A 17,001-nucleotide genomic window follows, 5' to 3' on the forward strand; every position below is an offset into this window, starting at 1 on the left:
AGAGGAACGCTTGGTGGTTATTATATGCTGGTGCGCTCAATGAAATTTTCACATCGGATGCTTCAGGATGAATCCTTCGGCGTTGATGCTCGTCTTTGATGGAGGGACAATTTATGTACCCGTGAAATACTACTATGCATGGAACATGAAAATGCTGACATAAAAATTTGCAGTATGACTGAAGCACATTCATCCATAAATGGTGTTTAGACCATGCCACATGTCGAAGCAAACATCCACCATCAATAACGAATATTCTGACAGCTCAGGTTCCTCAGATGCCTGTGGTGTAACGCTCTCAAATCCTTTCATAAATGAATAAATTAGTGCATTCTTTAGTGGTGAGAGAGTGAGTTCAAATATTGGGGTACTGTGTGCTCGAGCTCAACGAGCGTAGCAAGTACTCTGAAAAGACTTGAAGCTTATTCAACCATTGTATCATAAGTCTTCGATCACTTCGGTCTCTCTTCATACGTGATGGTAATAGCTCACAATGTTGTGCACTCTGTTGGCATTCAGTTCCTGTTAAAGATGTCATAGCAGAATGCATCTCTCCAAATATATGTAAACATTGAATCCGTGCCGCAAGTATTTTGTGTCATTCCACGACCGTGGGTTAAACCTCCTCTACTCTTGATAACACGCATCATCCTCTGTTCAATTGCAAGCTCCGAAGAAATTCCTTTCCAGTTTTCTGATGTTCGACGGATGACATGTTTTCCGTGGTTTTGAAACTGACCGTATAGGCACGAATGTATAAATTGTAACTGCTGCATCATCTGAAGATATATCCGTTCACACCTAGCATACATATTGTGTCCTGTCGCAGCACACAGATGTGGCATGCATGCCACAGCAGCAAATATTTTGTACAGAAATAAACAAATATAAAAAATAAACGTGCAAAATAATTTTATCTATGTACGGATGTACCATATATATTTTACCTATTTGTCCTGTGGTGCCTGACTTTTGAATCACCCTGTATAAGAAAAATATCGCAATATAATTACTATTTTCAATTTAATATTTTAAAACTTTATTAGAAAGATAAAATAAATATGTAACATATACACATAAACAATAATTATGGTTATATCAAATGTGTTACATAAATCCAAACAGCAAAATTTGTTGAAAACTAGTTCAAAATTCAAGTACTCATAGAACAATTTTCGCAAAGTACCATACTTTAGCATTTCGCCTATGAAGAGTACCAATACCCATTAACGTTACAGCAAAAAATCATTTCAACAGTATTTAGTTCTGGGTTGTGAGAAATTTTCGGTTATTTTTACCTTACAAATAATATCTCTCTTATAATCGCGACTACCAGATAGTGCTGAATGTCACAGTCAGCGTCTCTAAACGACCGAATATCAATTATACCGCATTGCCTTCTTCCATCTACTAAAACGTGATCAATTTGAATACGTGTTTTTCCTTCTGGTGAGATCTAATTATATTTATGAATGTCGTGATGTGGGAATGTTGTACTTTTCATGATAAGGTTTTTAAATGTGAAGTTCACGAGCCTGACTCCGTTATCATTATTCTATTAATGTAATTAACGAGAAACTACATAATTTATATGGTTTACTCAACATTGTTAGGGTCGTCAAGTCTAGGAGGCTTAGGTGGGCGGGTCATGTAGCTAGAATGGAAGAAAGTAGAAACGCTTTCAAAGTCTTGACAGGAAGACCAATCGGAAAACGACCATTAGGAAGACCTAGGCGCAGATGGGAGGACAATATTAAGATGGATCTCGCAGAGATTGGAATACAAAGTAGAAACTGGATGCAGTTAGCTAAGGATAGAAGTCAGTGGAGAGCTTTTGTGAACGCGGCATTGAACCTCCGGGTTCCATAGGCCATAGAGTTAGTTAGTTAGTTAGTTTATTAATGTATACGCTTTCATTCATTGCAATCGGGTTGAAAATATGTAATCTTGTCCTATCTTTGCATTGAAATCCTCTAATAGAATTTTCATGGTATCGCGGGAGTTGATCAAATACACGTTCTATTTCTTCGTAAAAACTGTCCTTTATATCGTCATCTTCATGTCCTGTTAGAACTTAGAACAATAATATCGCACCACAGACTCTTAAGATTGGTTTCAATCATGAGGGAAGGCTAGACTCCCACAAGGTGTCTCCTCAGGTCGCGGATAGGGAAACGTCCATCAGATATGGTGGGTACCGGGATCATCCGAGGTGGACCGAAACAACACTGCTGCCTTGTAGCTGGGAAAAGAATCTACAAAGGCTGGGGGAAGACGATATCGGCAGACGACATCGACACAAAGAAACTTCGGTATTTCCGGATGGAAGCTTGAGAAACAAGATAGACCATGTAATGATAGATGAAAGACACGCATCAGATATTGAGGATGTAAAAAGTTTTAGAGGAGCGGACTGCAACACCCATAATTTTTAGTTGGCATCAAATATAAGCAAAGGATACCCGCAAGGAAAAGAAGCAACTTGGAGGGAAACAAAACTTATGACATTCATTTTTTTTTAAAATATACTCAGAATATGAAGAGAAGACAGGTAAAAGAATCAAAAGAAGGAAGGAAATGTCGAAGAAAAATGGGAGGTTTTAAAAGGGATTTTAAAGGACACCGGCAGCAGAAGTGATTTATTTAAAAAGAAGAATAAAAGGATTGAATTGTATGACGAAGAGTATGATAAATTAATCCAAGAAATGAAGATGAAGACAATGATTACAGCTGAGAGCCAGAGCGATCCAGGAAAATAAACAGTTAGCTAGCAGATTGATAAGGAAAAAAGAAGAAAATGGGAAAGAAATAAGAAGTTAGATCTCCAAGAAAGGTATAAAGTTAAAAAAGTAGAAAATTGAATAAGGGAATTAAAGATAGGATATCAACCAAGAGTAGAAACAAGTAGGAGAAAGAATGTCATAATTGGCGCAGGCCAAGAAGAAATTACAAAGAGTTGGAGAGAGTTTGTTAAGTCCTAAGTTTGAAGAAGAAACGCATAGTGAAGTACGAAATTCAATAGACGATTTGGAAACAGAAAATTGAACTGTTAAAACAAGAGCAAGAAATTACAAAATTGGAGATAATATGCTTCTTACACAATCAAAAGGAAGCAGGAGAGATGGGATACCGTCGGAACTGATAAAGAAGGCAGGAACGAAATTTTCAAACAGATTCACAATCTTATAGGGGAAACTGATAAAAGGAAGGAATGCCCAAAGAACGGTATTTGACAGAAATCATACCTATACATGAAAAGCAGCAAAATAGACTGCGCTAACTACAGAGACATAGCTCTGATGACAACAGCACTATATATTTCAGCAATAATCTCGAATAGAAAATTCTCAAAATAGGCAGAAGAAACAATAGGTAAATACTAGACAGGATTAGACCGGGAAAAACAACTTTAGATCACATATTTTCAATTCGGCAAATAGGCTAGAAAATATACGAATTTAATACAGATCTACATCATCTGTTCATAGATTTTAGAAAGCTATGACAGCTTAAATAAAACAGAATTAATAAAATGTCTAAGAGGATGAAAATTCTCCAAAAATTGAGAAAACTAATAGGAATGAGGCTAAAAGAAACAAAAGAGAAAGTTAAAATACATAAAATTAGAAAAGTCTGGAATTAATAGTGCCAAAGACAGGAAGATTTACTATCACTGTTGCATTTTAAGATAGCATTAGAACAAGCTGTAAGAACAATTAAGACAAACCCAGTAGGAAGTATAACTAATAGACTAACAGAACATATGACCTATGCAAATGATGTAATGATATAGGTACGGACAGACCCAGACCTAGTAGAAGCTTTTGAAGAATTTCAGAGAAGCAAAAAATCTCTGCTACGAATAAACGAAGGAAACAAAACTATTCCTGCAAGATACATGTTGAGAGCAAGAAGGAACGTAAGAAGAAGAGGCAACAAGGATATGACAAATTACAAGTTCCAGCAAGTAAAGCAGTTTAAATATCAACGTACACTGGTGACGGAAGCAAAACACATAACGATCGAAATCAACTCGAGATTAGCAGTAGGAAAACAGTGTTTATGCGCTTTACAGAAAATTATCACCTTGACAGGCAATAAAAATAATAATAATAATAATAATAATAATAATAATAATAGTAATAAAACGATACTGAGACTTATACTAACATATGCAAGCGAAGCGTGGACCCTTAACAAAATAAAACTAAACATTATTATTGAGATGGAAGAGAAGGTTTCTGAAAAAGATCTTTGGATTGAAAAGAACAGGAATCTTGGAGGATAAGAACAAATAAAGAGCTGTACTATATCTACAAAGGCTTAGATATAGTGGCATATATTAAACAACGAAAAATAAAGCGATTAGGTCACGTCCAACGCATGGACTAGAACATACTACCTTTCTGATGGAAGAAGATTCGCCGATAGACTTAGGATAAAATGGTTACACGATGTAGAACAAGTCTTAAGAGAAATCGAAATTAAACGGTGGAGAGTCAAGACCGTGGAAAGAGAAAAATGGAGAAGTGTAGTTGAGGAAGCCCAAGTCTGCAAGTACTTTAACGCCGAGGAATAAGTAAGTAAGTATGATTGGTTTCAATATAATGTTCTGCATATATCTAATATTGAAATAATGCAGTGTTCTTCTTTTGGTGATTTTGTGTAACACCTTAGGGTAGAGCTGTTCGATAAGGCTGAGGACTTATCGAATTTCGGGAGTGAAAATTTATCGAGTTGTCATCGGTTACTCGAAACCGTTCGAGTATTTGAAATTATCGAAGTTTCGGGCATTATTGAAAGTTCGAGTATTATCGAAGTTTCGGATATTATCGAAAGTTCGAGTATTATCAAAGTTTCGGGTTTTATCGAAAGTTCGAATATTATCGAGGTTTCGAGTATTATCAAAATTTAGAATATTATCGAAGTTTCGGGTATTTGAAAGTTCTAGTTAGCGGCGTATTTAAGGGGTCTTCTAAGCTGAAGCCCCCTCCTCCGAAATTTTAATTACTATTTTAAAGCAAATAAAATATCTTGCAGAATTTTCACATTTCCAGGAATAAAGTTAGCAAAACCACCGAAACAATATCATAAAAATACCACTGGTTCTAGTGTTATAAAAATATCAGGTAATTTTAAAAATTTGATTATTACAGAAATTTCGGGTATATTCGAAACTTCAAATATTAACAAAATTCTGGTATTCTCGAAATTTTGGGTGTTATCGAAATTTCGTGCATTATCCAAACTTTCAATATTACTGACATTTCGGATATTGTCGAACCATTACGAAACTTCATTCGTCGAGTATCCAATAGTTTTCGAATGTCACCAAATTTTGTCAACCATGATTTCCTTTTTTTGAAGTAGGTTTTAGGCCCGCCTCTTATACGTGAGGCCCCAAAAATGTACATGCTGACTAACATTCGAATCAATGATCCCTAGCTTCGGAGTGCAGCAAGCTAACCTCCTTTGCTAGCAAGGCCGGCATGAAATCTTAACAGCCGGTAGCAATACAAAAATTGTCAGGTATGAAAGAAAAAGTTTATTAATGCTTCACATTTTACCTATAATTTGATAGGATTAGAATTTATCAATGTCGCCTAATAGGAGAGGGATTGATTGCTAAATGTTAACATGTTCTCAAAAAAATTGGGTAGTTCAAATCCAAACCTCATAGCCGTCGAGCCTTCCACTCTGTCTCATTTTTTCCAGTCCTTTTTAGCCTGCCATATAAGAATGGACGGGCTAATGTAATTGCTCGGGCCATGTATGTGTGTGTTTGTGCCATGCAAAGGGCACCAGATAAAGTGATGCGCTTTTGTACACACTCTAACCTTGTAAGTTAGTGCCACAAACAACAGAACCGGCACGGTAAAAGTTGTCAGTCGCACCATTTCATTTCAAGATGGTGGCCAAAAGAAAATGGAGACAACGGGAAAGTGACGAAGCATAATCGTGCTAATATTCTAAACTGGTGAATCGAATCGAGTGATTCTTTGCACGATTACTGACATTAGTCACCTACAGGTTACAGGCTTATAAGTTTATGGGGTGCGGGCTCCGGCGCGTGCCAAAAGGAATGTTTGAAAACGGCAAAAATGACGGTTCTTCTGCGACCTTCTTATCGGAGGGGGTATTGGATCCGACTGCTGCGGTATGTGGTGATAGGCATTTCAAGATCGCGGCAAAACGGAAATTTTGGCCATAGAAAGGCGTGCTAGAGCCTTTCTATCTCAACTGTGCCCCTGCTTGCGCTACTGTCGATATGTGACTTCCCATACCTAACTCGAAAGAGGGGGGATAAGTTGCTGCGACCGACATCTTTCAATTGTTAGATGCGGAAGCGTTGCCACAATGAATTATTTCACGGGTATCGCTGTGGTTTCTCTTATTACACACTCTAAGTAGCCTATGATCTCCACTCGTCAAGATTAAGCGACTGAATGACAAATTGGCAGCATAGCTGAGGTTATTCACTTCTTTTCCCTAAGCAAAGGGAGGGTTTCTTCCGTCAGAGGGCGGCGGGGGTTGGGCCGAAGTATAGTTCGCATAGTTTCCGAGGGCACAGGTGGAATAGTCAGGCTCTAAAAATAGAAAGGCGGTCTCAAGTCGCGATTTCTAATCGTTACATAGTACTACAGTACGTGATCATAGGTATTTCAGAATGGCAGCAAAGAAGAAAATGGCGAGCAACAAGATGATGGCAAAAAGGAAAATATGAACACTGGTGGAAGGGCAGGCCTAGCTTGTTTTTCACTCACAAGCAGCAAGTATTTGGTGAAAAGAGATCTATTCTAAAACATATCAACAACTTGGTGCAAAATTTACCTACTTCACGTAGCCAATACCGTAAGTCTACAAAGAAGAAAGGAAAATAGCTAAAAAAATATAGTTCTGAAACGTACTAAACGTCAGTTGCAAAAATGACAGTAAAAGATTATAGTGGTAGTAGTAGTAGTAACAGAAGTAACAGTAATATTAATTTTGAGAAAACCGTAATATTAATAGTAGTCGTAACATCACGAATATGCTCAAAGTAGGAACACATACTCGGATTCAAGGGAGTTCACCTTGTCGTAAGGCAACCAAAACTAATAGGTGTATGATGAAAGCAAAGAGGATCATTTTAAAGTAAGTTCCATCAAAATCATATAATGTGTTCGAAAGTTAGCGTCAGACGTCACATACATACATACAGACAGCGCGATCTATAGGGAGCTTAGCAACCAAATTTCCCAAAGTTTGTTTCAATGATACTCGAAGTTTAGATATTACACGAAATTTCGACAATCTCTAATACTCGAAGGGTTTCGTGTGCCGTATTATAAATTTTCAAAACCGAAGTTCGTGAAGTCTTCAGCCTTATCGAATCTCCTTACCTCTACCTATATCATCAGTTGTCTCCATCCAGAACTTTAATTTAAATCCTCGAAATTATATGCAAAATTCTCCTTTTTCCGCCTGCCCTATTGTTGGTGCAATCAGTAAAGTGACAGTTTGTAGATTAATGGTGTCTTGGATTCCAATCCCGTTCGTGTGATGCATGCTTTATCTTTCTCTCTCTCTCTCTCCTCTCCTGACAGTCTACTTAAGCTTTGTACGTAAACAGTGTTCTTAAGGACATGTGAGAAGAAACTCTTCTTTCACTTCATTTGATGGGAGGCAACTTTTAAAATGAACACCCTGCATATTTGTAGTATATATTATGTACACATAACCTCGATTGCATTATTTCTTCCAAACACTCCTATAATCCCAAACTTTTCAAAATATTCAAACGACTCAATATATTGCGATCATACTGAGACCTTTCAGTATTTGCTGCTTTCAAACAATTCGAGACTCGCGAGTGCCTTGAACACTTCGAGTGTCTCGAACATTTCGAGAGTCCCAACACTTCAAGTGTCTCGAACAATTCGAGAGTCTCGAAAGTTCGATAATTTGATAAAATTGAAATTATTTATCGACGAAACGGTTTTGAAATTTTATCGAATTGTTATCGACTACTCGATTATCGTAACAGTCCTACCTTAGGGTATTGTTCAATGGTTCGACAATTCGTTCTGATTTCCAACCACGTCCTACTTAATAAAATTTTCATTTATGAACCATATGTTAATCATAACATAGTAGAAGAGGACAATACGAAAACATCTATTTTTGTCTATTGAGCAAAAGGTAAAGAACGGAACACTGTTCAAATACCTGGGTAACACAGAATATAGTGATATTCACTAAATTCAGAAATACTACGGTTCTTACATTTATCGCTTACCTTTTATTATAAACAGAAAAACATTGCAATATACGTACTGCATTATACATAGAATACTCCATCTTTTTCTTAAGTCTAGTGTCTACTAGTTTCATAATTAAGTGTCCTACCTTTTGTCTAATGAGGTTCAGTCTTTCTCGTTTAAGTGCAAGAGCTGCATCTTGTGTTTTGGTTTGTACTTCGTCTAGATCACGTCGAATTGAAGTATTTATAACCTGTATGATATAAAATATTTATTTGCTCGGTTCATTTATATTTTTTACTTTTTAAGATATTATTTTCTCTATAAATCAAAATATAAATGTAAACATGTAGGGGAAACCGGCAGTATTTGAGTAAAGGGTCAATTTGAGTCTAAATAAGAAAAATATTCACTATGCATTCACTGTAAGCAGTAGCGCCAAAAATTGTTCAGTTTTGAGTTTACTGTTTGTCTAGAAGATTGGTGCTTTTATTATATATATTAGCAAGGTGATTTGCAACACTTATTTTCTTGGCCTGAATATAATGTTATATATGCAACAAATAAAGTGCCAAAATTGTGCGAATGCACATATTTACTGAAGCGTTTGCATATGTGTAAGATACAAGATACTTCTCATGTGATTTCGTAACCACTGTCCGTCATATCTTCAACTGAAGTTTCCTTATCGCAAAACCAAATACCGGGGCTATTTGAGTGAATCAAATTTTGAGAAAAACACGACACTGAAATTTTGTTTACTAAAACACAGTGAACACGAATTACAAGCATTGCACAGACTGGTTTTCAACCAATAAAAAATTTAGTCACCAAGAGGCTACGAACCATTTTCTGAATATCAGCGCACCGAGGGCTAGAAGCAAAATCTGACTGGAAAAAAGTAGTTTTGGCAACTATGTCTAATCTACATTCGAACAGCACAGGTGTGTTAAGTGATAACCAAAGTTTCTTGCTGCATATCAATAAACGCAGATAAGAGCCTGTACTGATGGTCGCAGCACGTCAAAGTTGATACTTCATTATATGCTTTGTAGCGTGCTGAATTGGGATGATATGAACGTTAAATTTGTGGTTTAATTATAGATGTGAAAAGGCAAGGAAAGTTTGCGACATAAGCTATGAGTAAATGTATGTGTATGTACTTGCTGTTCAACTTAAGTTTTGTTTGATTGGTTTATTTTCCTTCTCTGTTGAAGTATCTCTAGAGATTGCAAGTAATTACGTAGTAAAAGAAGTGCTATTGGAAATTCAAACTGACATTTAAAAATGTACGTCCATGTCTGTACCGAGATTTTTCGTCATGGTGTAGTTTGATATATGTATTTTAAAATACAGTTGTGATCTACTGCTAGTTCTTGCCCGATTTTTATATTTATCTTAGTTTCAAAGATAGGTGTAGAGAGCCGGACATGCTCGTCGTGACGCGCAAGGACCTGGACGAGGTGCTGCGTTCTAAACCATCAAACGAAGCACTTTATAATTATGTTACGAACAAATATGGAATGGAAAGCCTTTCTGCGGAAGTTCTTCGCAATGTGAAAGTGACTTGAAGTGCCTTCAAAGGTGATTTCGAGAAGCGTTGGAAGCTGTGTAATAGAAAGACTGATAGATTTTTATTCAAATATAATGATTGGTTGGAAGGACATATTAAGTTCTCTGATAAAGTGGTTTCTGCTTTCAAAACAATCTCTCGAAGCCAAGAGCATAGACCTTCGACAAGCAAATCAGGCAAACCTAGTAAACCCTTCGAAGATTCGGGAATGAAGTCGAAGAAAAACCTTGAAATCCACTCATTACAAAGCATTCTGAGCAAGAACTGGTGTCAGCTACCCACAGGTCATTGAGAGCTGCTAGAAAAAGAGATGCCGCAGTTGTATTAGGAGAAAACACTCAAACGACACCTAAGAGAGCAACGAAATACAAGAATGCTTATTATTCGACAAAACTCTGTCCAAACACTTATTCTCCAGCTGAAGCATTGACACTTATTTTATAAATAGATAACAATTTATCTAAACGACAGTATACCAATTTGAGACTAGGCGCAAAGGCAAAACATTGTGCATATATCCTTCGTATAATGTGGTGTGGGAAGCAAAATTAAAGTATTATCCCAGAAAAGAGAACTGACTTGTCAGCCGAAGTTCATTTACAAGCAATAATAGATCAGACAATGGAGCGCATCTTGGCTTTACAGGAAGATCTTATTAAACAGTGTTATCAGAGATGGAGACACAATCAAATTAGTGTGTAAGTAGAGTTGCGATGGAAGTATTTGTCATAGTGTATATAAGCAGAAAGTTCAAACAGAAGATGAATCGAACAATGCTTATAATGGCTCAGATACTCGCTATTTCCTTCGTCCTCTTACAGTTGTATTCAACATCAGATGGGGAAGTTGACAAAGCAATTTTTTGTAACAAAATCTCAGACGATCATCGCCTAGATTTTGTCGACACATTAAATTGTTGTACCAAAAAGAGACAACTGAACTGTCGAGAAAGCAGGTACGTTTAATGGAAACGCAAATAAGTAATTTAAAGCCTACTTATGTACTGATTCAGGAAAAGGAAGTAAATTTTATCTCTCAGCTTGTGTTCTCAATGGTAGATGAAGATGTGCAACTCTGTTACAAAAATTCCTCTCAAACGTGCTATAGCCTATAGATCTACTTCTAAGAATATGAATAATATTGAATTACAAACAAAAACAATAGACAGTAGCAGATATAGATTTGGAATATCCCCCTTACATGCTTGCATCCGATTTTTCGAATGCCTAATCCATATAGCTTATCGGTTGGACATTTACAAATGGCAGGATAGGGATCCCGAAGACAAAATCAAATTCTCTGCACGGAAGGAGCAAATTATTCAAGAGTTCCGAACGAAAATTGGATTAATTGTAGATCAGCCTAAACCTGGAGGAGTAGGAAGTACTAATGATGGAAACATAGCGCGGTGTTTCTTTCAAAATCCATCGCAATTCGTTCAGATTACAGAAGCACTGATTCGGCGATTTGGTATTATATTGCGAACTATATCGTGTGGTTTTCAAATTAATGTAGAAAGATTTGATGCATTCACATTAGAAACTACCAAACCGTATCCTAGTCTATCCATGGTTCTTCATGCCTGTTTCTATTCATAAAATTCTAATTCATGGAGGAGGAATTTTTGAGGCAGCCATCTTGCCTATCGGAATGCTCTCCGAGGAAGCTCAAGAAGCAAAAGCACGTTAGAGGAGACAGGGTAGCTTATGCAAGAAAAACTTCTCGAAAAGAGAGCATTCGCAATGTATTACACATGCTCCTCCTTAGATCCGACCCTATCATTTCAAGTCTCTCTCTTTTCCGAAACAAAAACAAAAAACTCATTCCCCCCTGATGTCAGGAAGTTAGGCCTACTTACAGAATCTGCTATTAAATGTGCCCCATCTCAGGAAGGTGAAGTAGGACATGGCTAAGATCGCGATAGTGATAACTGTGATGATGATGATGTCGATGATGACGATGATGGTGACAGTGATCATAATAACTATCCAGACGGTGACAACGAAAACTACAGTGATGAGCTCTAGGCCTTCGAAAGAAGATTAGATGCTTTCTCTTCTCAATCCTTGCAGGTAAAGTATATTATTGTTGTGTTTGGCTAATTCATTTTTGTCGGTTTTTATCTTTTAGCTGTTAGCTCATTATTTCTCTGTTACATATCATTTATATGTTGTCTTGAATATATTGTGGCCACTTATGGCACCAAGAAATAATTTTACTTGTATAGTGACCATATATTGCATGTATAGGTGGAGTACTAATTTTTTCCAGTCAGATTCTGCATCTGGCCCACTGTGCAGCGTGGAATTTACACGTAAGACGAATGTGAATAGAATTGCGACGGAAATTCTCTGAAAATATTTCATATTATATTGGAAAGAGCAGCAAGACTACCTCGAAGACAAAGATAATCCATAGACGACCTGTATCAACCAATAATAGCCACTACTATGGCCTTGACTGGATTCGCTACCAAGCACATAAACAATAATGTCATAAGACTTATGTAGAAGCTTTGGGAGGAAACAATTTGTGTAGTAATGCTTGTGAGGTGAATAGGTCTATTTCTTTAACAACTTTTAAACTCTTGATTCATAACTTTCGTAGTACGGTGATTTTGGTTTTCAAGTTACTATTGCATAAAACAGGGGTACCCACAAGGGGGGTATGACGCAAACTGCGACATTGAAATATTTGAGGGGGGTAAAAATCTATATAAATATGTTTGAGAGGGTATAAAAATTAATCGAAAATATTTTTTTCATGGAAGAACACCTACGGATAGGCAATTGAGGGGGGGGGTGCGTCATGGACATGAGGGGGGGTGGGCACCACTGCATAAAAAAAACTAATCTGGCTAAGTCATCTTTCTCTAAAATGATTATTCTCATATAATTTTCATATAGTAAGTAACTTTTGTATGTACTATGAGACCTAGATTTGCAATAATTTTAAAATAAAATAAAATGTAAGCACAGTACAACAATAACTCAAATAGCCCAGATTTTTTGCAAGATTCATTTTCATTAAATATCTTTCTGACTACCAGTTGAAGTATTCAGTTAATGGTAAGATCGGCTCTGAGGTTGCAATCAAAAAGTAATTGATTAACTTGAAATAGTGTACAAATATTTTAATGTGTATTATCATGAGATTTAAGAAGAGAAAGTTGAGAAATCGGTTTCCAAATCTGTTAAGTATTAGTAAAATAAACTTTCATAAACTATCTTGGATTAACGGAACGTTATGATTGGTAATTTCCTTTTGCAACTTTCAACAACGAAGAGTTTTGAACAGTATTTTAAATATATTTTGAAATGATATAAGTTTCAACGATTTTAAACAAATTGCAGAATGAACTTATGGAACCATCAAGTGACGGTTCAAGTGTTCCATCGGTTGAATCAGCCGAATTAGGTGAATCTAATATATCTATGATTGATTCAGTTGCCAACATTAGCAGGTCTAGTAATGGCCGTTTATCTACTAACTCTAAGAATGTGTTACCATGTCCTCACTGTGGAAAACATTATGTGAATTCCAGAGGATTAGCTATACACATAGGTAAAAAACATCAGGTTATAAATGGAGACGAAGATTGTTGTCATGTCTACAATAATAGCTATCCTGATTATAAAACTAAAAGAACTAACATCTCTAACCGCAATAAAGGCACACAGGATTTGACGTTGTCTAACTTGGGCAAAATATTAATATCGTTAAGATCCTCAACACATATTTTAAGACGTGTCCCTCGAGGTGCTCGAGCTGCAGTTCTGATGCACTTGCCGATGTGTTACTTCAAGTAACCATTTCAAATGACGAAAGAGATTGGATCAACATGTTTCTATTTCCATTAGTTGCACTAACTGCTCCCAAAAAATCTGAAAATGTAAAAAATCTTACCTCGTGGGTAAAACAAAGAGTTTGTTTTTGGTGTGATGTAGGTATTGACGCCTTAACCTGGCATCCAACAAAGATCAGGAAATCTCTTCCAGAACAGAATGTTTCCAATCTTAAGATTGTAGAAAACAAACTTGCAGATGGTGACATCCGTGGAGCAGTCCGTCTACTAATGTCAGATGATACTGTTGCTGCCCCCGACATTTCTGTTTGAGACGCTATTGGAGAAGCATCCAGCCCATCCTGGTGAATTTACTTTACCAAATTTTCCAGATGACCCAAACAACTGTGAAGGAGTTTCTATTAATGAAGTTAAGGTAGCTATTAATTCCTTTCCATCTGGTAGCGCGGGAGGTCTCGATGGTCTTCGCCCTTCGATTCTCAAAGATCTCCTATTCTGTCAAGTACTTGAATCGAAGGAAAAGCTCTTAAAATCATTATGCGATCTGTTTAATTTAATTATTTCAGGAAAAGTTCCCTTGAAAGTTCGGCTATTGTTTTCCGGAGCCAAACTTACAGCTCTAAAAAAGAAATCTGCTGGAATTAGACCTATTGCCATTTGTAATGTCTGGCGCAGAATATCAGCAAAAATTATATGCTTCAGAACACGGAAGCATTTTAAGCACTTTTTGTCTCCCCATCAACTTGGTGTTTGTACTCCCAACGGAGCCGAAACAGCTGTACATGCAACCCGAGTTTATTTTTCCTACATTCACAATGCTCCTAAGGTTATCTTAAAGCTGGATTTTCGCAACGCATTTAACGAGCTTCGCCGGGACTCCATGCTCACTCCAGTGTTGAATGAATTTCCTTCAATCTATCCATATGTTTACCAATGTTACGCTCAACCCAGTGATCTATTCTTAGGTCAAGACACTATTTCATCCCAGAGAGGAGTACAACAAGGCGATCCCCTGGGCCCAGCACTTTTTGCTATAACCATTCATTCCTTAGTGAAATGAATCAACACTGAATTAAACATTTGGTATTTGGATGATGGAACCATCGCTGATGAACCTGAAGTAGTTCTTTCAACTCTAGCACAAATAAATGGGAAGGCATCTGCACTTGGCCTATATTTAAATTTTTCAAAGTGTGAAGTTGGTTTTCTTGAGTCAGACGAAGCCAAGTTCGACCTATTATTTAAAAAAAATGACGAAACTGCCCCGGGAATACGTCTCCTAACTAACCAGGATGCTTGTCTTCTAGGCGCCGCTCTCACAAAGGAAGCTTTACCGATGTCCTGTTAAGCAAAATATCGAAGTTAGAATATTTTTTGTCTCGACTCGCCTCGATTTGTCCATGCAGCTTTCTTTCTTCTACGTGCCTCTTTGTCGATCCCTCGTTTAAACTACTTCTCACGATGCTTTCCATCTTGGAATGAGACTCCACTACTGGAGAAATACGATCATATCCTTAAAATGGGTCTGGAGTCAATTTTAAACTGTTCCTTAAGCGACGAATCTTGGATTCAAGCATCCTTACCTGTGAGATTAGGGGGTCTTGGTATTCGGCGATCCGTGGATATGGCGATTCCTTCCTTTTTAGCGTCCGACTACGGATCTCTTCGTTTAGTCGAGGCTCTTCTTCTGCAAGATCACCTAGACTCAGATGGCACAGTTCAAGAAGTCTCTACCAAATGGAAAAAAATAATAGATACAGATCTTCCAGAAATTAACAAAATAGGTTCTCAGGCATCTTGGTACACACCAATTGCAGCGCATTTTCATGAACTTCTCTTACAGTCAGTTATTGCTCCAGAGGATGCTGGAGCTGTTGCTAGTCGTAGAGAAGTAGAAAAGCAAAGGAAATATAACAACCTCCTTGATAAATTTATTTTTGCTCCAATTGCCATCGAGACTAGTGGTGCTTGGGGATCTGCAAGCCTTGATTTTATTAGAGAAGTAGGCAGACGCATTTCTATCGTTACTGTAGACATTCGTTCAACATCTTTCCTAATTCAACGCATATCTATTGCCATCCAACGTGGCAACGTGTCGTCGGTTCTTGGCATCTTACCACATGGAAAAGAACTAGATGAGGTATTTCTTCTCTAACACAAAGGACAACATTGAACATTTATACAACTGGACGACATACTATACAAATAAGGTGTAATATCATTGGATGGCGTAGAAAAGCAGACAGTAACACTAGATATGATGCCGTTGATAGGTGGTTTTCTACCCCTTCCTTTGGTTCGACTATCGAAATATATTTCCTGTTGACTTATTTATTTTTTCTTAATTGTTTCGTAAATTTATTTAATGCAATTGTTACAATTTTATTCAAATTATTATATTTTTCTGTTATTCTGTTAGCAATTATTGTTCCATTTCTCATTTATGTCTGTTGTTATTTTAGTTGAATGTCGAATAATTTTGAATTGTAATAAATTTGTTGGTAAACTGTAAATATCTATATCTATCTATCTATCTATCTATCTATCTATCTATCTATATATATATATATATATATATATATATATATATATATATATATATATATATATATATATATATATATATATATATATATAAACAAAATAAAGTGCAGTTTCTGACTACCAGTTTCTTAGTTCTTTTATATATTGTGCTACAGTAATTTGTTAATATTTGACACAATAAGTTACAACGCCTGTTGCGCTACTTTTCAGAAGAAATATTTCTCTCTTACTTTACTTAAATAGCCCCGGTCTCCTTTAAAGAAATTTAACTTTACATTCCTTTATTAGTATAATTTTTGGAAATAAATAATAATTCGGATATTACGTGCACATACCAGATAAATACATACACATTATATACATTATTGATATGCAAAGAACTCAAAAGTCACTATAGAATAGGTCTAAATCTTAGGCATTCGAAGAAAAAAATATATAGGCCTATACGACTTTCACTGCCACACAAATTTCACTTTCACACATATCATTTAAAAAGAAATCCATGCTGCAGTTTTTTAAAGTTTAATTTGTTCCTCAATTCCTTACAACAAATAATGGAAATTTTTCTACTATTCATGCATGTCCTTGTGAATTTAATTCCGGACTAAAACCTTAATATAACTAATCTAAATTATAATCTCAATTACCATTTATTTAAGAGTCTAACTCTACAATGATTATTATACATCTTGTCACTAATAAATAATAATAGCAACTCATAATCATCACAGACTCAAGCTATCTCGCAAGCATTTTTTACGCTCGACCCTAGCCATAGAAGCTAAATACACGTTTCTGATTGGTTGCAGTTTGCGATTGTACAAACCTTCTGGTGGATG

General features: G+C 36.4%; 1 protein-coding gene across 3 annotated transcripts in view; it reads right to left on the reverse strand.

Moving 5' to 3' along the window:
• synr (BH3-only protein sayonara) overlaps window positions 1-17,001 on the reverse strand; it is a 207,424-nt gene that overhangs the window by 16,860 nt on the left and 173,563 nt on the right. For all 3 annotated transcript variants that reach the window (XM_081735555.1, XM_081735556.1, XM_081735554.1), the window contains exon 10: window positions 8,389-8,493. In XM_081735555.1, coding sequence (XP_081591681.1) covers window positions 8,389-8,493 — 105 coding nt within the window. The remainder of the gene's footprint in view (window positions 1-8,388; window positions 8,494-17,001) is intronic.

This window comes from Thermobia domestica, chromosome 13, assembly GCF_964235325.1.
Source record: "Thermobia domestica chromosome 13, izTheDome1.hap1.1, whole genome shotgun sequence".
In the NCBI taxonomy this organism is placed as follows: Eukaryota; Metazoa; Arthropoda; class Insecta; order Zygentoma; family Lepismatidae; genus Thermobia; species Thermobia domestica.